Consider the following 21,309-nt stretch of genomic DNA (forward strand, 5'->3'; position numbering starts at 1 on the left):
AGAAATATATCTATCTCCTTGAATATATTTAATGACTTGGCCTCCACTGCCTTCTGTGGTAGAGAATTCCACAGGTTCACCGCCCTCTGAGTGAAGAAATTTCTCCTCATCTCGGTTCTAAATTGCATACCTCAGCTCCTGAGACTGTGACCCCTGGTTATGGATTCTTCAGCCATCGGGAACATCCTCCCTGCATCTAGTCTGTCTAGTCCTGTTAGAATTTTATGTTTCAATGAGATCACCTCTCATTCCTCTAAACTCTAGTGAATATAGGCCTAGTTGACCCAATCTCTCCTCATATGTCAGTCCTGCCATCCCAGCAATCAGTCTGGTAAACCTTCGTTGCACTCCCTCCATGGCAAGGACATCCTTCCACAGATAGAGACCAAACTGTGTACAGTACTCCAGATGTGGTCTCACCAAGGCCCTGTACAACTGCAGTAAGACATCCCTGCTCCTGTACTCAAATCCTCTTGCAATGAAGGCCAACATACCATTTGCCTTCCTAACTGTTTGCTGCACCTGAATGCTCGCTTTCAGCGACTGGTGCACAAGGACACCCAGGTCTCGTTGCACCTCCCATTTTCCCAATCTATCATCATTCAGATAATCTGTTTTTACAACCAAAGAGGATAACCTCACATTTATCCACGTTATACTGCATCTGCCATGTTCTTGCCCACTCACCCAACTTGTCTAAATCACATTGGAGCCTCTTTGCATCCTCCTCACAGCTCACGTTCCACCCCAGCTTTGTGTCGTCTGCAAACTTGGAAATGTTAATTCCGTTCCCTCATCCAAATCATTGATATATATTGTGAATAGCTGGGGCCCAAGCACTGATCCCTGCGGTACCCCACTAGTCACTGCCTGCCACCTGGAAAAAGACCCGTTTATTCCTACTCTCTGTTTCCTGTCTGTCAACCAATTCTCAATCCATGCCAGTATATTCCCCCCCTAATCCCATGTGCTTTAATTTTGCACACTAACCTCGTGTGGGACCTTATCGAAAGCCTTCTGAAAATCCAAGTACACCACATCCACTGGTTCTCGCCTATCTATTCTACTAGTTACCTCCTCAAAAAACTCCAGTTGATTTGTTAAGCATGATTTCCCTTTCATAAACCCATACTGACTTGGTCCAATCCTGTTAATGCCTTCCAAGTGTTCTGTTATCATACCCTTTATAATAGACTCTAGCATTTTTCCCAGCACTGATGTTAGATTAACTGGTCTGTAATTCCCTGTTTTTTTCTACCTCCTTTTTCAAATAGTGGGGTTACATTTGCCACCCTCCAATCTGTAGGAACTGTTCCAGAGTCTATAGAATTTTGGAAGATGACCACCAATGCATCCACTATTTCCAGGGCCACTTCCTTTCGTACTCAGTGCAGCACTCCCTCAGTACGGCACTATCAGAGGTGCTGTCTTTTGGATGACACATTAAACCAAGGCCCGTCTGCCCCCTCGGGTGGATGTAAAAAATCCTAAGGCACTATTCGAAGAAGAGCAGGGGAGTTCTCTGATTCTCCTATCCAACATTTATCCCATAATCAGTATTGAAAACGGATGATCTGGTTATTTATTTCACTGCTGTTTGTGGGACCTTTGCGCAAATTGACGTTTCCTACATTATAACAGTCAGTACATTTCAAAAGTACTTTATTGGCCGAACAGGAAGTCTCCTGTGGTGGAGGTCCAAAGTCACCTGTTCCCCCATGACTTCAGAAAACCATTGCCCTAACTGTTGATAGTTCCAGCTGATCAAGTGGCAGGAAGTTTATGATGCTGTGCTGATGGGATGCACTGTCTTAGATACTTAAACTCCAGCAATGCCGGTATGCGCGCTTGAATTCTTGAGGATTGTAGGAATGCAAAATTACGAGTAGGCCATTCGGCCCCTCTAGATTTTTCTGCTAGTCAATTAGATCATGGCTGATCTGAATCTCAACTCCATTTACCTGCCTTGGTTCCATATCCCTTTTAATACCCTTCCTGAACAAAAATCTATCAATCTGTTTTGAAATTTTCAATTGACTTAGCCTCAACAGCTTTTTGGGGGTGAGAGTTCCAGATTTCCACTCCCCTTTATGTGAAGAAGTGCTTTCTGATATCACACCTGAATGGCTTAGCTCTAATTTCCTAAAACCTTGTCTCTTGCTGACACACCCATAAGTTGTGAGGAAGTTACTGGAATCTATCATTGGGGACAGAGTGGCTGAGCACTTGGACAAGTAGGAGCTGATCAGAGTCAGCATGGATTTTTGAGGGGTAGATCATTTCTGACTAATCTTGTTGAATTTTTTTTGAGGAGGTCACTAACAGTGTGTCTGGATATTGTCTACATAGACTTATAGAAGGCACTTCATAAGGCTCCGCACAAATGATTATTAGCAAAAATAAAACGCACAGAATTGGCCGTAACCTGGTGACACGGGTTGGTAATAGGTTTTGAGTTGGAGATGAGTAGGGAGAAAGGAATGTTCTGATTGGTGGGATGAGATGAGTGATATTCCCCAGGAATCAGTACTGGGGACTCAGCTTTTCACCATATATATGAATGACTTGGGTTAAGGTATAGAGTTGGATACGCAAGTTTATAGATGACATCAAGTTAGGTGCAGTAAGTTGTGTGGATTGGAGCAGGAAGTTAAAAGGAATATAGACTGAGTAAGTGGGCAAAACTGTGGCAGATGGAGTTCGATGTGGGGAAAGTATGAGGTCATCCACTTTGGAACCAAGAGACAAATTGGAATTTTTTCTAATGGTGAAATTCTACGTGCTGTGGAGGACCAAAGATATTTAGGTGTCCATATACACAAACTAATAGTGCACAGTTACAAAAATTAATCAAATGCTAATGGAGCGTTTGAATACAAAGGGGTGGAAGTGATACTTCAGCTGTTCAAAACCTTGGTCAGACCCCATCCAGAGTACTGCATTCAGTTTTGGGCACTGCACCTCAGGAAAGATGTGTTGGCTTTGGAGGGGGTACATTGTAGATTCACCAGAATGGTACCTGGGCTTAAATTATGAGGTCTCGTTGCATAAACTTTTTGTATTCCTTTGAGTGTAGAAGGTTGGGGATAATCTTAGGATGATAGTGCTTCGATAGGGTAGATATAGAGAAGCTATTTCCTCTAGTGGGGGAATCCAGAACAAGCGAACACAATCTTAAAATTAGAGCTTGGCCTTTTTAGAAGTAAAATCAGGAAGCACTTTTTCACATTAAGGAGAATGGAAATCTGGAACTCTGACTGTAGATGCTGGGACAATTGATGTTCGAGATTGATAGATTTTGTTAACAAAGCATTACATAGAGCGTACAGCACAGAAACAGACCATTCGGCCCAACAGGTCCATGTCGGTGTTTATGTTCCACACGCCTCCTCCCACCCTCCTTCATCTCACCCTATTAACATATCCTTCTATTCCTTTCTCCCTCATGTTTATCTAGCTTCCCCTTAAATGCATCTATGCTGTTTGCTTCAACTACTCCTTGTGGTAGCAAGTTCCACATTCTAACCATTCTCTGGGTAAAGAAGGTTTTCCTGATTTCCCTACTGGATTTATTAACCTTATATTTATGGCCCCTAGTTCTGGTCCCCCCTCCAAGTGGAAAGATCTTCTCTACATCCACCCTATCAAATCCTTTCATAATCTTAAAGACCTCTATCAGGTCAACCTGGTCTTTTTTCTAGAGAGAAGAGCCCTAGCCTCATCAATCTTTCCAGATAGGTATAACATTTCAGTTCTGGTATCTTCCTTGTAAATCTTTTTTGCACCTTCTCCATTGTGTTTCAATCCTTTTTATAATATGGAGACCAGAAATGTTCACAGTACTCCAAGTACAGTCAAACCAAGGTTCTATACAAGCTTAACATAACTTCTCTGCTTTTTGATTTTTATCCCTCTAGAAATGAACTTTTTTTAATGGCATTTTTAACCCATGTCTCTACTTTTTAGTGATTTGTATAACTGTACCCCCAGGTCCCTCTGCTCCTCCACCCCATTTATACTCTTATTTTCCAAAGGGTATTTGACCCCTTTCTTACCAAAATGTACCACCTTACATTTATCGATATTGAAATTCATTTGCCAATTACATGCCCATTTAGCAAGTTTATTAATATCTTCCTTTATTTTGTTGCATTCCTCCTCAGTATTAACTATACCCCCCAATTGATGTCATCCACAAATTTTGAAATTGTATTTCAGATTCCAGAGTCCAAACTGTTTATGTAAATAGTGAGCAACAGTGGTCCAAGCACTGCTCCTTGTGGAACTCCACTTCCTACTTTTTGTCAGTCTGAGGAACTACCATCAATAGCCAGCTTGCTATCCATTCTGCTACTTGTCCCCTGACTCCACATGCTCTGACCTTAGTCATGAGCCTACTATGCGGTACCTTACTGAAGGCCTTCTGAAAATCCAAATATATTACATCTACTAAATTGCCCTTGTCTACCCTTTCTCATACTATTTCTTTTTATTTGTTCATGGGATGTGGACATCACTGGCAAGGCCAGCATTTATTGCCCATCCCTAATTGCCCTTGAGAAGGTGGTGGTGAGCAGCCTTCTTGAACCGCTGCAGTCCGTGTGGTGAAGGTTCACACCTGTGCTGTTAGATAGGAAGTTCCAGGATTTTGACCCAGCGACGAAGAAGGAACAGCGATATATTTCCAAGTCGAGATGGTGTGTGACTTGGAGGGGAATGTGCAGGTTGTGTTGTTCCCATGTGCCTGCTGCCCTTGTCCTTCGAGGTGGTAGAGGTTGCGGGTTTGGGAGGTGCTGTCGAAGAAGCCTTGGCGAGTTGCTGCAGTGCTTCCTGTGGATGGTACACACTGCAGCCACTGTGCGCCGGTGGTGAAGGGAGTGAACGTTTAGGGTGGTGGATGGGGTGCCAATCAAGCGGGCTGCTTTGTCCTTGATGGTGTCGAGCTTCTTGAGTGTTGTTGGAGCTGCACTCATCCAGGCAAGTGGAGATTATTCCATCACACTCCTGACTTGTGCCTTGTCGATGGTGGAAAAGCTTTGGGGAATCAGGAGCTGAGTCACTTGCCACAGAATACCCAGTCTCTGACCTGCTCTTGTAGCCACAGTATTTGTGGTTGGTCCAGTTAAGTTTCTGGTTAATGGTGATGCTCAGAATATTGATGGTGGGGGATTCGGTGATGATAATGACGTTGAATGTCAAGGGGAGGTGGTTAGACACTCTTGTTGGAGATGGTGATTGCCTGGCGCGAATGTTACTTGCCACTTGTGAGCCCAAGCCTGGATGTTGTCCAGGTCTTGCTGCATGCGGGCACGGACTTCTTTGTTATCTGAGGGCTTGTGAATGGAACTGAACACTGTTCAGTAAGGTTGGTCAAATGTGACCTTCCCATTTGAAATGAGTGCTAATTATTCTATTATTTTTGGTTTCTAGATGTTTTTCTATTACATCTTTGAGTAATGATTCCATCATCTTTCCTACCACTGACTTTAAGCTAATTGGTCTATAGTTCCCTGGATGTGTTCTAGCTCCCTTTTTAAATATATGAATCACATTAGCTGTCCACCAGTCCTCTGGCACTCTCCTTTTCTAAGGATTTTTATATATGTAATAGTGCCTCTGTTACCTCTTCCCTAGCTTCTTTTAACATAATAAGCATTAGTTCACGACAAGGGTGATTTAAATTTACTCAGTTATGCTTGCTGCGTTTGAAATCCTTCCAGCGACATGTTCCCCTTTCAGGCATCTGACCTTTTAGTTCATGCATTTTTTTTTTTGACTGAAGAGGCTTAACCAGCAGCAGACTGTAATTCCCAAAATGTACCAGTGTCACTTTACGCAAGGGATATGGCGCAAAGGCAGGTAAATGGAATTGAGGTACAGACCGGTCATGGTATAATTGAACGATGACCAGGCTTGGGGCTGAATGGACTACTCCTGTCCTTATGTTCATTAATTTATTTTATAAGGTATAGGAAGATAAATTGCCTATGTAGCAACGCTTTAGGAAATTCTGGGTCTTGCCCTACTCTAAGGGGGAATCTCAGAAATGATTCACGAGAAACTAACATTATTGTGAAGACTGTATTTTGGCAGATGTAGGGGTTATATAATGTGTATTGCACATATGTATATAGATGATAATAGAAAATGCTGGAAAAGCTCAGCAAGTGAGGTAGCATCTGTGGAGAAAAACAGTTAACGTTTCAGGTTGAGGACCTTTTCGTCAGGTTCCCTGGACTGGTTCTAACGCTCAAGAAGCTCGATACCATCCAGGACAAAGCAGCCAGCTTGATTGGCACCCTATCCACCCCCCTAAATATTCACTTCCTTCACCACCGGTGCACAGTGGCTAGTGTGTACCATCCACAGGATGCACTGCAGCAACTCGCCAAAGCTTCTTCAACAGCACCTCCCAAACCTGTGACCTCTACCACCTGGAAGGACAAGAGCAGCAGGCACATGGGAACAACACCACCTGCACGTTCCCCTCCAAGTCTCACACCATCCTGACTTGGAAATATATTGCCGTTCCTTCATCGTCGCTAGGTTAAAATCCTGGAACTCCCTTCCTAACAGCACTGTGGGAGAACCTTCACCACACGGACTGCAGCGGTTCAAGAAGGCGGCTCACCACCACCTTCTCAAGGGCAATTAGGGATGGGCAATAAATGCTGGCCTCGCCAGCGATGCCCACATCCCATGAACGAATATTAAAAAAATCTCCGTTTTTAAAATATAGGAATCACATCAGCTGTCCACCAGTCCTCTGGCATTCCCCTTTTCTAATGAATTTTTATGTGTAATAGTGCCTCTGCTATCTCTTCCCTAACTTCTTTTAACATAATGAGCATTAATTCACAATAAAGTCATCAAATTTACTTAGTTATGCTTGCTGTGTTTGAAATCCTTCTGACAAAAGGTCTTCGACCTGAAACATTAACTCTGTTTCTTTCTCCACAGATGCTGCCTCACTTGCTGAGGGTTTCCAGCATTTTCTGTTCTTATTTCAGATTTCCAGCATCAGCAATATTTTGCTTTAGATAATAGACTCCCGGCATTGCTCCTTGCTAGGATCAAGCACTGGTCTGGAAATTGGGCCTACAATGTTTTAACCCATCTTACTATCATGCTGGTCAGGAGTGGAGCCTTGCAAAATTACCCCCAAATGTATGTTTTATTGTGAGGTCAGAAAGCTGAAGTATGGTGACATCCAAACCTTCCCTTAATTGTATACATCTTATTGATAAGAACATAATAGAAGCAGGAGTAGGCCATAGGGCCCCTCGAGCCTGCTTGACCATTCAATAAGATCATGGCTGATCTTTGACCTCAACTCCACTTTCTCACCTGATCCCCATATCCCTTGATTCCCTTAGTGTCCAAAAATCTATCGATCTGAGTCTTGAATATACTCAGCGACTGAGCATCCACAGCCCTTGAGTGAAGAATTCCAAAGATTCACAACCCTCAATGAAGAATCTCCATCTCAGTCCTAAATGTCTGTCCCCTTATCCTGAGACTATGCCCCCTAGTTCTAGACTTTTCAGCAAGGGTAAACAGCCTCTCTGCATCTACCTTGTCAAGTCCTCTCAGAATCTTGTATGTTTCAAAGAGATCACCTCTCATTCTTCTAAACTCCAGAGAGTTATGGGCACATTCTACTCCATCTTTTCTCATAGGACAACTCTCAGCCCAGGAATTAATCTAGTGAACCTTCGTTGCACCGCCTCTAAGGCAAGTATACCCATCCTTAGATAAGGAGACCAAAACTGCACGCAGCACTCCAGGTAAGGTCTTACCAAAGCAGTGTACAATTGCAGCAAGACTTCCTTACTCTTGTACTCCAAACCCCTTGCAATATGGCCAACACACCATTTGCCTTCCTAATTGCTTGTACCTGCATGTTAACTTTGTTTCATGTACAAGGATACCTGAATCCTCCTGAACACCATTTAATAGTTTTTCACCATTTAAAAAATATTCTGTATTTTAAGATGCTGCAGTATCTGCATCCTTTAACCTTCGTTGCTGCAAATGCTGATATTCTCTGGTTCTGATTCAGGTACCTTCTAGAACAAGATTTTCCAGGAATGAGAATTGGACCTGAACCGACTACTGACTGCTTCATTGCTGTAATGAATGGGGATGTGGAGGGTGTGGTTCCAGGAAATGCTCTGGTGGTGGATCCAAAAAAGCCATTCAGGAAACTTAATGCTTTTGGCAATGCCTTTTTGAACAGGTTAGTACATTGTGATCTCATTAAGTTGGTGGTATTAGGTTTTGAGATGTAGAGCAAGCAAGATCAGTGGTTTCTTAATAAAAACTAACCACTTCCATTGCCGGGTTATGCAGAATGAATCCCAGGAACGTTTCCAGTTTTCTGCAGTGACTCCACATTTTCTTGGGTACATTTTCATGATGCCTGATTGGTGGAGATGGGGATAGGAGGAAGAGGTTACTTGCAGCAAATTGAGGACTGTCTACTGGTATCTAGGGCTGTTGCAAGTTTAAAGGTAAAAATAGGAATTGATAATTGATGCACACACTAACTGATAGTCGATTATTTTTCCAAGTTTTTTTAATAAATAAATTAACAATTAATAAAACCACATTTGGCACTGCCACCTCAGACTCCAGTAACCTACCCTTTCTGTGTACTGTAAGTAATGTAAACAGACACTTGCAATGTCCATACCATTTGATGCCCTAAGATTGAATGACACTTCTGCAGATGGAGTATATCAATCAAGCTGTAGCCCTCCTTTAATTGTAGCTACAAGGACACCAGCACAGTTATTCAATCAAATTCATATTGTTTTTAGATTGCTTAATGATGTAACCATTTTGATTTTTGTATTTTCAGGCTTTAGAATTCAGGTGCTTAACCGTTAGTTTTTCTAGATTTAACCAAATTCAGTGTTTTGTTTGCACACAGTTAACATTTTTAATCAATCAGGTTTAAAAATCCTGGTTTTTGTACAGGTATCTTTTTTAAATCCACATGAACTTCTGATAAGAGTGATAAACCTCTAGAATGCTTCTGGTAAGAGTATTTAGTTTTCCAATGTATTTTTCCCTGAAATTTTTTGTCTTAAAAAAAATTTTATAGCATAAACACAACTTTATTTTGTTATGTGTTGAGATTTTATTGGCTTAATCTGACAATCAGGTATCCTTGGGAGAGCATGAGGCTATCCAGCCAACTGGCTTACTGTGTACACCAGTGTAGGTTGTGCATTATTAATGGGTCAGAAATGATAGACCCTCTTAAATTTTTAATATTGAATGAGTTTGAACAAGGATAAAGGAATCAAATTAGTGAGGGGGCTGGAAAGAATAGAGAAACGGAGTGGAGATAATTACGATTCCATTTGCTGGGGTAGAATCATAGAAAGTTACGGCACAGAAGGAGACCATTTGGCCCATTGTGTCCAGGCCAGCCGAAAAAGAGCTATCCAGCTTAATCCCACTTTCCAGCACTTGGTCCGTAGCCCTGTAGGTTACGGCACTTCCAAGTACCTTTTTAAATGAGCTCCAGACCCCCCCCACCCTCTGGGTGAAAAAAATTCTCCTCAGCTCCCCTCTAATCCTTTTAGCAATTACTTTAAATCTATGCCCCCTGGCCAAAGACCCCTCTGCTAAGGGAAATAGGTCCTCCCTATCCACTCTACCTAGTCCTGTCGTCACTTTTATATAGCTCAATTAAATCTCCCCTCAGCCTCCTTTTGTTCCAAAGAAAACAACCCTAGCCTATTCAATCTTTTCTCATAGCTAAAATTCTCCAGCCCTGGTAACATCCTCGTAAATCTCCTCTGTACCCTCTCTCGTGCAATCACATCTTTCTTGTAATGTGGTGACTAGAACTGTGCGCAGTACGCAAGCTGTGGTCTAACCAATGTTTTATACAGTGCTAGCATAACCTTCCTGTTATATTCTGTACCTCGGCTAATAAAGGAAAGTATCCCATATGCTGCCTTAACCACCTTACCTACCTTTAGGGATCTGTGGACATGCACTCCAAGATCCCTTTGTTCCTCTACACCTGAGCATCCTCCTATTTATTGTGTGCTCCCTTGCCTTATTTGCCCTCCCCAAATGCATTACCTCACACTTCTCTGGGTTGCATTCCATTTGCCACCTAACCAGTATATTGATATCTTCAGCTTTCCTCCTCACTATCAACCACAAGGCCAATTTTTGTACCATCTGCAAACTTCTTGATCAGGCTCCCCACAATCAAGCCCAAATCATTGATATATACCACAAAAAGAAAGGGACCTAGTACTGAGCCTTGCAGAACCCCACTGGAAATAGCCCTCCAGTCGCAAAAACACCCGTCAACCATCACCCTTTGCTGGGCTGAAGTAATAGGTCCTACGTAGCACACATTGATTTTGTGCTGGTCAGTTAAGTAGTTTGTAGTTGGCTATGGTTTGGTCAGTAAAAATTTATTTAGCTGCATTGCTTCCTAAAATGATTGTTTCCTGTCTTTAAAAACTACCATCTGTCTTATCCTAGCTGATTTCATTACAGTCTACTCCAGTTAATTCAAAGTTTTTGCTCAAAGAATTAGTTATAGTCACTTAAATTAAGCAATTAAACACAAGATGTTTTTCTCACACATTTGATTCAAATTGACTGTTAGAATTAAGCAACTTGTACCTTGCTGACTGGCTGCAAGTTCCATTTGGTTTTGTCGTGTTTTACATTTGAAACTTATGCCAGGTCTAATCTTGGCATTTGTTGTACTTTAATTGTTGGATCAAGTTTTAAAAAATTAAAATGGGGAATCCATGCAACAGATTTGGTCCTGTGGATTTTTAAAAATCCAGCAGTTTTTTTAATGGTTGCAAGTTGACTGGTAGTATTTTGCCCCATTGCCAGAATTTCTTCTTGCTAGCTGGCATTGTAATTAGTTTCCTCTCCTCACCTACTGTTTCTCTCCCTTTTTTAAAATTGCAGTTACCATCCCACACCCTCAAACAAAAATCCCCCTCGACCCCTCTGACCTTGCAAGCTACCATCCAATCTCTTGGTGTGCAAATTGGTTACTGTTTCCCTACAGTGCAGTAGCCTGTGAAGTGCTTGGAACATCCTTAGGATGTGAATGGTACTGCATATAAATGCAAGTTTCTTTTCACTCGAGTCCTTAAACGTGTTGTTGCCTCCCAAATTCAAACCCATCTTTCCCATAAGTACTTGTTTGAATCACTCCAATTAGATTTCAACCCTGCTATAGCACCTCGCTGGCCCTAACCAAAGTCACATGACTGACTAGTGTATTATTCCTCCTTGTCCTCGACCCCTCCTGTAGCCTTTTGAAATAGTCAACCACACTATCCTCTTCAATGCCTTGCCTCCAATGTGTTGTCCTGCTCAGTAAAACTGTCCATGTTTGGTTCCACCTTTACCTACCCCAACATAGCCAGAGCAATGCCATCTCTTCCCAACCCTCTGTTATCTCCAGCGTTCCCCACAGGTCTATCTTTGGTCCCTTCCTCTTCCTCATCTACATACTGCCTTTTGGCAACATCATCCACAGATATGGGATGGGGCCTGCTTCTGAAAGGTACCCAGCTCTACCTCTAATACTTCTCTTAACCCCTCTACTGTCTCTGGGTCATCCAGCCCTGGATCAGCAGCAGTTTCCAACAGTGAACACTGGGAAGACTCAGGCCATTGTCTTTGGCCACAAACTCTGTATCCTTGCCACCAATTCAATCCCTCTCCCTGACCGTGGTCTCTGGTGGAACCAGACTGCTCACATTCTAGGCATCCTATTCAATCCAGCGATGAGCTTCCAACCCCATGTTCTCCAAGGAGACTGCCTATGTGACATCATGTGCCTCGACCTACTTCAGCCCATCTGTTCCTAAAAACCCTCATTCATGCCTTTGTCACCTCCAGCCGTGACTATCCTAATGCCCTCCTGGCCAGCTTAAAAATCCTCCAGTCTTTGTAAATTTCAGCTGATTCAAAACCCTGCTGCCCCTATCCTATTATGCACCAAATCCCACTCACCTATCACCTTTGTCCTTGCTGACCTGTATTGTTTCCCAGTCCCTTAATACCTCAGATTTTAATTTCTCATCCTTGTGTTTAAATTCCTTCATTGCCTTGCTCCTACCTGTCTCTGTAACCTCCAACCCTTCCACCCCAAATTCTGCGTTCCTCTGACTTTGTGCATCCTCCCCACCCCACTATTGGCGGCTGTACCTTCCACTACCCAAGCAGCATGCTCCCCAATTCCCTCCTTAAACCCCCCTGCCACTGCACCTCTTTCCTCCCTTAAGATCTTCCTTTAAAACCCACCTCTTTGACCAAGCTTTTGGTTACCCCTCTTAATATCTCCATTCCCTTGGCATCTATTTTTTTTTATTACGCCTCTGAGGCCTCCAGTAACTTTTCTACCTACAAGGTGCTATATAAATGCAAGTTGTCGTGTTGAAGCATCTTAGTTCTTGCTTTGACATGCCTATTTACATTACAGCCTGTCCACATCTTGAGAAGAATTTTATTTACTGATGTTTTAATGTTTTTAAAACTACTTTGATTTGTATTTCCTTGTTAATCTCTAAATGGTTGTTAACCCTACAAATTTCAACAATTATTCATTTTTGCTGCAAAAAGTCTTGGCAGTGCAGGGTACTGTTTACAGCAGGGTTTCCTCTGCATTGAAGGGCTGTAAAGCAACATACTCTAGGAAGTCAATCTGTCTAAGGAATAAAAACAGAAAATGCTGGAGATGCTCAGCAAGTCAGGCAGCACCTGTGGAGAAAGAAAGAGTTAACGTTTCAGGTTGAAAACCTTTTATCAGGAACTGTTTCATCAGTTCTGATGAAAAGGTTTCTGGTCAAAAACCTAACTCTGTTTTTCTCCACAGATGCTGCCTGACTTGCAGAGCTTCTCCAGCATTTTCTGTATTTCACATTTCCAGCATCCACAATATTTTGCTTTTGATTTACTGTCTAAGGAATAACTATTTATTTGTTTTAGGGGCTATGCTGGGAAACTTGGTATTGCTTTCAAAATAAGGCACAACAAAAATTTAAAAGATTAGTCTCCCTAAGGTACTAAAGGAGAGACTGAGTCAGATATCATAATTATGGGTGAGAAAGTATTTAAGTTGTAAATATCAGTGGGGTATTGAGGAATATTCCTTTGACTTTTAAGGATTCCCTTGTGTGCACAGTGCTCATCAATTGCAACAAAATTCATCTGTCTGCCTGGATGCAAATCCCTATTTGAATCTGATTGACAAGTGCTCTGAATGTCTTGTCGAAGGCTTGTTTTTGTCAGAGGGTAGTTTTAATTTTATATTTCGTCTGATTGAAGCAGACTGCCAGCTTGATAGCTTCCTGCATGTCCCAGCTCTAGATGTTTTTGTCTCCCTCACTTTTTCATTCAGACATTTTTGTTTTTTAAAGCTGAGACCCTAATGATATGCATCTCCAGTTTTTCAGATGGCTATTTGAAATTGCATTGCTGTAAGATTTATTTTTCCTTTCAACCCTGTGATGTTACTTTGAACCTGTAGTAAACCCTTGTAGGCTAAAGAGAAAAATAGCTTTCAAAAATGTTTGCCTGCTAGGAACCCTACTTCACAAAATCATCAGATAATTGTGGATGAGGAAGGCCATTCAGCCCATCTGAATTCATCTACCCAGAGAAATTCCAAGGTTGTTTTCTCCCTCCCTCTCTTCTCATCCCCCCCCCCTCCCCCCAACACCATTTCAGCATCTAACTGGGGAAAAATCCAGGGTTGTAGGCTGCACTGCTCTTCCTGGAAGTCTGTTTCATGCATTGATCACTTTTTTTTTCTGTGAAGAAAAATTTCCTGACATCAGTCATAAGTCTAGTCTTTATTAGCTTGAATCTGTGTCTCCTTATCTGACCTTTACAATTTAATTTCAAAATTATGTACAGGATTTACCTTTTTCCATTCCCCCCCCCCTCCCCCCCCAAAATCTTAAATCTCCAAGATCAATTATCAGCCACCTCCTTCCCATGTCTTTGCAGTCCATCCTCATGGCTCAGCTCTTTGTCAATAATGGTCAGATTCCTTTGTGGTCTCTGCACTGCTCCTCGAGGTTGAATATCACTTGTGTCTCAGCTACCAGAACTGGATGTGGTACTTAGTGTAGTCTAATCAGAGCTCTCTGGAGTTTGGTCTCGACCTCCTCTGACTTAGATTCAGTTCTGTTGCAGTTGAATATTCTGTTGGCTTTCTTGATTGCTGCAGTGCACTGGTTGAACTTCTTGAGCATTGAGTCTACTGAGACCCCGGCTCTCTTGGCTTCGTCCTTAGCTATTTCAGCGCCATTCATGGGATACATGTCATTTATTCTTTTGTGCAGTACTCTACATTTGTCTGCATTGAATTTAATCCATGTTCTGCCCACTTATACATTTTATCCAATTCATCCTGTAATTTCTGAGCTGCTTCCTTATGATTCCACTGCCCCTTCTAATTTGGTGTCCCCTGTAAATTTGACCCTATGCATTGAGTTTCTGAATCAGTCATTGCTTCTAAAATTAGAAGCAGTAGTGGTCCTAACACCCAGCCCTTCTACCCTGACATAACCATTCTACCTTTTTGGCCAATTTCTTATCCATTCCCAGAGATCAGCCATGATCTAATTGAATGGTGGAATAGGCTCAAGAGGCTGAATGGCCTACTGCTGTTCCTATGTACCTTGAATCCCTCTGGCTTTGAGTTAACCTAAACCTTTGAGGCACTTTATCAAATACCTTTTGGAAGTCTAGGTACACCATGTTGTAGGGCTTTCCACAGTCCATTTAAGTTGTCACTGGGTTCAGGAAACGTGATTTTGAAATTGAAGTAAACAATTTTCTGAATATATGTTCTCCATTTAAGACCCATCACTTTCTTGATTGATATTTTCACAGGTTTCAATGTTCAGTTGATTTTTATTTGCCTGTAGTTTTCCCCAGTTGTGCCTCCTCTCCTGAAGAAAGACTATCTTGGCCTGCAGTAACTTACACAAGTGTCTGTTTTCGATGAGAATTTAAGTGCTCTCTCCTGACATCCACATACCTGTAATTTGGCTGTGGTCATTAGATAGTGAGCAAGAATCATGGGCCTTTCCCCTCCAGAGATTGGACCTTCCTGGTCTGCATGGGGGTTATTTCCCTGGGGGGGAGTTATGGTTGGTTATTTCCAGCGGGATGTGACGGTAAATTACTTGCGATGGCTGGGCATCTCCAAGGACTCAGAAGGAATATAAAAACTTAGACTATTCTTTGATTGGAGACCAGTTGATTGAGTACAAGTTTTCACCTCTTGTAAGTCCAAGAGTTGGCTTTGGTAGATCTCCTGGCTGCAGACTCTTTCATTGGTGCACTTCAGAAAACATCAGGGGGATGACATCAAAAGCAGAGAAGTTATGCTAAACCTTTTATAAATCAGTGATTAGGCCTCAGCTGGAGTATTGTCAAATTCTGGGCACCATACTTTAGGAAGGATGTCAAGGCGTTGGAGAGGGCGCAGAGGAGATTTACTCAAATGGTACCAGCGATGAGGAACTTCAGTTATGTGGAGAGACTGGAGCAGCTGGGATTGTTCTCCTTGGAGCGGAGAAGGTTAAGGGGAGATATAATAGAGGTGCTCAAAATCATGAGTGATTTTGATAGGGCACATAACGAGAGACTGTTTCCATAGGCAGGAGGTTGGGTAACCGGATGACACAAATTTAAGGTAATTGGCAAAAGAGCCTGAGCTGAGTTGAGGAGAATTGTTTTTAATGCAGTCAGTCATGATCTGGAATACACTGCCTGAAAAAGTGGTGGAAGCAGATTCAATGGGCTCAATTTTTCCCAGTAAATTGCAGGGGGGGGGGGCTCCGAAAATCAGGGAAATCCTGTTAGGGTTCGGAACCCAGCTGCAACCTGCGGACTTCCAGGTTCCCCACTGACCCGTCTGGGTGTGCGCGCATCTCCTGAATGTGTAAGTTCCACCGGCGATTAAAGCCGGCGGGATGATACGTCCCACCATTAGTTTAAGTAGTTGAACTACTTCATTTTGTCCACTTTGAGGGAGAGGTGTGATTTTTGAAGCATCCTCGGCTTATTTCCAGTGGGAAACATTCCCTGCTGCAACAGATGTTTCAGCCAGTGAGACATTCAAATCCTTATTTGACAGATGGGGAGAAAAGGTCACTTTTTGCAGCAGGGCATTTGTTCTTTCAGACAAAGTTTTGGCTGCAAGATCTTTGTGATTTCACAAGATTTTTGAGTGGAAAGTAAGAATTTTCAGTCTAAACATATTTAATTACTTTGCGGACCCCCTCAAACAGTCAGGATGGGGGGGGGATGCATTTACCACTACATCCGAGGATGAGCAACATCGCCAGGCAGGGCTTCCACCTCTGTCACTTGGGTTGTGGGGTGGGGGTGGTGATGTGGAAGATGGAACGTAGGAGAATCAGTAAATGTACTCACTTTGGCTGACCTAGTTAGGTCATTGAAGTGCTTTCTGCATGGATCCAGGTGTGGGATATGCTGCTGCTGGTGACCTCCTCTGCCACCTCGAGCCAGGCCTTGGTGGCAGAGGCAGGCCACTTCCTCCTGTCTGCTGGATAAAACACATCCCACCTACTCCATCCAGTAGCACCTGGAGTGAGGCAAGGAGGATCATTGAATCTTGGAGCAGCCTTGCCCCTGTGCTGCTCCATCGTGTGTGGGTGTTTGCTCCAGGAGAAGCCATTGGAGGACTGCCCCTTTAAATAGTGCTCCTCCACCTGATAGCCTGTGACGCGGGTGCGTGCTGCGCAGCTTTCGGACGGCAAACCCAGAAGCCACGTCAAGTGGCACCAACTGACTTGCGATCATGTGCAAAATGGACATTTTTTATTGGGTGGGTTACCCATCCCACCTCCACTCTAATATTGGGGCCAATTTTAACTTTGAAAAGGGAATTTGATAAATATTTGAAGGGGAGAAATTTGCAGGGCTATGGGGAAAGCACAAGGGAGCAGGACTAATTGGATAGCTTTCAAAGAGCTGGCACAGGCATGATGAGCTGAATGGCCACCTTTTGTGCTGAAGATTCTATTTTATGGCTAAATGGCACAATGCTGTGTATTTATTCCCCAAGTTGGTGGGGAAGGGGGAGCAAGGGTAGTTGAATTTTAATGGTGCAGCAAATTAAATCAGTATTGATTAGGCGGTGATTTATGGAGATGTAAATCTGCGTTTTAGACCTTTTTGGTTGCTGATTATCCAAAAATGCATTTAGATCAACAGCTAAGTGTTCTACCTGATTTCTTTAAAAACCTATACATTTCACATTTTAGGTCAAATTTAGAACTCTTGTTTACTAATGTATCTGTCCTGTTTTCATTGTAGTTATTTAAATTTTTTTTTGTATTTTTCTGTTTCCTCCTCTCGCCACTCATGTTTAAAGCAAAAACTATCAAGTTGATATTGTACAGTCAAATTTTTTTAAAAGGCCCAGAGCAACATTTGTAAGCAAATGAGATTCCATCTAGGTAATTTAAAAGTCTTGCATTGTGTGCATGTCCATCACACTTTACAGTGTCACTTGTAGCTACTGTAAGTATATATATATTTAAAAAAATCTCTATCTCTATATATCTGAATGTATTATACGTTAAAAAGGCATGTGGCCACAATATTCCGAAAGAACTGCACCTGAGATCAAGTGATGTGATCCATTAAGTAGTGGGGCTCAGTTGATGTTACGTCACACTGCCATTGTACTGACTGAACTTCACCAGTTGGAATAAAACTTTCTATGACCACCTGATGTTTTTGGACCACCAACAAAAATAAATTACATTTACACAACTTGTGCTTATCGCCTTTAACATTGTAAAATGTCCCAAGGCACTTCAAAGGAGCATAATCAAACAAAAAAATTGAAACCAAGCCAAGGAAGGAGACATTAAGACGGGTAACCAGTAGTCAGAGGTAGATTTTGAGGAGAGGGGGGTTTAGGAAGGGAATTCCAGAGCTTAGGGCCTAAGCTCAGGGACCATCCTCCCAACATCCACAAGTATAGAATCATAGAAGTTTGCAACATGGAAACAGGCCCTTCGGCCCAACATGTCCATGTCGCCCAGTTTATACCACTAAGCTAGTCCCAATTGCCTGCACTTGGCCCATATCCCTCTATACCCATCTTACCCATGTAACTGTCCAAATGCTTTTTAAAAAACAAAATTGTACCTGCCTCTACTACTGCCTCTGGCAGCTCGTTCCAGACACTCACCACCCTTTGAGTGAAAAAATTGCCCCTCTGGACCCTTTTGTATCTCTCCCCTCTCACCTTAAATCTATGCCCCCTCGTTATAGACTCCCCTACCTTTGGGAAAAGATTTTGACGATCTACCTTATCTATGCCCCTCATTGTTTTATAGACTTCTATAAGATCACCCCAAAACCTCCTACTCTCCAGGGAAAAAAGTCTCAGCCTATCCAACCTCTCCCTATAAGTCAAAGCATCAAGTCCCGGTAGCATCCTAGTAAATCTTTTCTGCACTCTTTCTAGTTTAATAATATCCTTTCTATAATAGGGTGACCAAAACTGTACACAGTATTCCAAGTGTGACCTAACTAATGTCTTGTACAACTTCAACAAGACATCCCAACTCCTGTATTCAATGTTCTGACCAATGAAACCAAGCATGCTGAATGCCTTCTTCACCACCCTATCCACCTGTGACTCCACTTTCAAGGAGCTATGAACCTGTACTCCTAGATCTCTTTGTTCTATAACTCTCCCCAATGCCCTACCATTAACGGAGTAAGTCCTGGCCCGATTTGATCTACCAAAATGCATCACCTCACATTTATCTAAATTAAACTCCATCTGCCATTCATCGGCCCACTGGCCCAATTTATCATGATCCCGTTGCAATCCTAGATAACCTTCTTCACTGTCCACGATGCCACCAATCTTGGTGTCATCTGCAAACTTACTAACCATGCCTCCTAATTTCTCATCCAAATCATTAATATAAATAACAAATAACAGCGGACCCAGCACCGATCCCTGAGGCACACCGCTGGTCACAGGCCTCCAGTTTGAAAAACAACCCTCTACAACCACCCTCTGTCTTCTGTCAATCCAATTTTGTATCCAATTGGCTACCTCACCTTGGATCCCGTGAGATTTAACCTTATGTAACAACATACCATGCGGTACCTTGTCAAAGGCTTTGCTAAAGTCCATGTAGACCACGTCTACTGTACAGCCCTCATCTATCTATCTTGGTTACCCCTTCAAAAAACTCAATCAAATTTGTGAGACATGATTTTCCTCTCTCTCAAAACTATGCTGACATCCTAATCAGTCCCTGCCTCTCCAAATGCCCGTAGATCCTGTCTCTCAGAATATCCTCTAACAACTTACCCACTACAGATGTCAGGCTCACCGGTCTGTAGTTCCCAGGCTTTTCCCTGCCGCCCTTCTTAAACAAAGGCACAACATTTGCTACCCTCCAATCTTCAGGCACCTCACCTGTAGCTGTCGATGTTTGAAATATCTCTGCTCGGGGACCCGCAATTTCCTCCCTAACCTCCCATAACGTCCTGGGATACATTTCATCAGGTCCCGGAGATTTATCTACCTTGATGCGCGTTAAGACTTCCAGCACCTCCCTCTCTGTAATATGTACACTCCTCAAGACATCACTATTTATTTCCCCAAGTTCCCTAACATCCATGCCTTTCTCAACTGTAAATACCGATGCGAAATAGTCATTTAGGATCTCACCCATTTCTTGTGGTTCTGCACATAGATGACCTTGTTGATCCTTAAGTGGCCCTACTCTCTCCCTAGTTACTCTTTTGCCCTTTATGTATTTGTAGAAGCTCTTTGGATTCACCTTTACCTTATCTGCCAAAGCAATCTCATGTCCCCTTTTTGCCCTCCTGATTTCTCTCTTAACTCTACTCCGGCAATCTCTATACTCTTCAAGGGATCCACTTGATCCCAGCTGCCTATGCATGTCATATGCCTCCTCCTTCTTTCTGACTAGGGCCTCAATCTCCTGAGTCATCCAAGGCTCCCCACTTCTACCAGCCTTGCCCTTCACTTTATAAGGAATGTGCTTACCCTGAACCCTGGTTAACACACTTTTGAAGGCCTCCCACTTACCAGACGTCCCTTTGCCTGCCAACAGACTCTCCCAATCAACTTCTGAAAGTTCCTGTCTAATACCATCAAAATTGGCCTTTCCCCAATTTAGAATTTTAACTTCTGGGCCAGACCTATCATTCTCCATAGCTATCTTAAAACTAATGGAATTATGATCACTGGTCCCAAAGTGATCCCTCACTAACACTTCTGTCACCTGTCCTTCCTTATTTCCCAAGAGGAGGTCAAGTTTTGCCCCCTCTCTGGTCGGGCCATCCACATACTGAATGAGAAATTCCTCCTGAATACACTCAACAAATTTCTCTCCATCCAAGCCCCTAATGCTATGGCTGTCCCAGTCAATGTTGGGAAAGTTAAAGTCCCCTACTATTACCACCCTATTTTTCTTGCAGCTGTCTGTAATCTCCTTACATATTTGCTCCTCAATTTCCCGTTGACTATTTGGGGGTCTGTAGTACAATCCTATCAATGTGATCTCTAAAATGTGATCTCTAAAAGATACCACACAGAACAATGACCTTTTCTTTCAGGTTCCTTTTGTGCCTTCCTACACCCAGCATGGTAGCTTGTGGTAACTAGTCTGTCTAATCACAGCACATAAGGATCTTTGTTAATGTAAGGTGTGGGGGAGGGAGGTGGGGGAGACATGTTATGGAGGATTTGGGAACATGGAAGAAAAGTGTTGCTGGAAATATGCTCACCACATTACTCCGCAGTAGACTCTGTAACTGTGCAGCACAAGCTAAAAATCAGAAGCATAGGAAAGGTGGAGCCCCTCTTTTCCCCCACCCCACAAAAGAGCTTGCAGATATATCATCTTTCGTAACCTCTGAACGTCCCAAAGCACTTTACAGCCAGTGAGTACTTTTGAAGTGTCGTCACTGTTGTAATATAGGCAACGCGGCAACCAACTTTGTGCACATCAAGCTCCCACAAGCAACAATGATATAAATGACCGTATAATCTGTTTGTGATATTGGTTGAGGGATAAATGTTGGCCAGAACACTAGGGAGAATTCCCTTCCTCTACGAATAGTGCTGTGGGCTCTTTTGCATCCACCGGAGAGGGCAAATGGAGCTTCGGTTTAACATCTCATCCTCAAGGCGGCACCTCAGATACTCCCTGGAGTGTCGGTCTGAATTTTGTGTTCAAGTCTCTGAAGTGG

The 21,309-nt window shown here is 42.8% G+C and overlaps 1 protein-coding gene across 2 annotated transcripts in view; it reads left to right on the top strand.

Annotated features, from left to right (window-relative positions):
• Positions 1 to 21,309, top strand: part of LOC137322089 (EH domain-containing protein 3) — a 92,882-nt gene that overhangs the window by 7,494 nt on the left and 64,079 nt on the right. For both annotated transcript variants that reach the window (XM_067985169.1, XM_067985170.1), the window contains exon 2: positions 8,063 to 8,239. In XM_067985169.1, coding sequence (XP_067841270.1) covers positions 8,063 to 8,239 — 177 coding nt within the window. The remainder of the gene's footprint in view (positions 1 to 8,062; positions 8,240 to 21,309) is intronic.

This window comes from Heptranchias perlo, chromosome 5 (genome assembly GCF_035084215.1).
Source record: "Heptranchias perlo isolate sHepPer1 chromosome 5, sHepPer1.hap1, whole genome shotgun sequence".
In the NCBI taxonomy this organism is placed as follows: Eukaryota; Metazoa; Chordata; class Chondrichthyes; order Hexanchiformes; family Hexanchidae; genus Heptranchias; species Heptranchias perlo.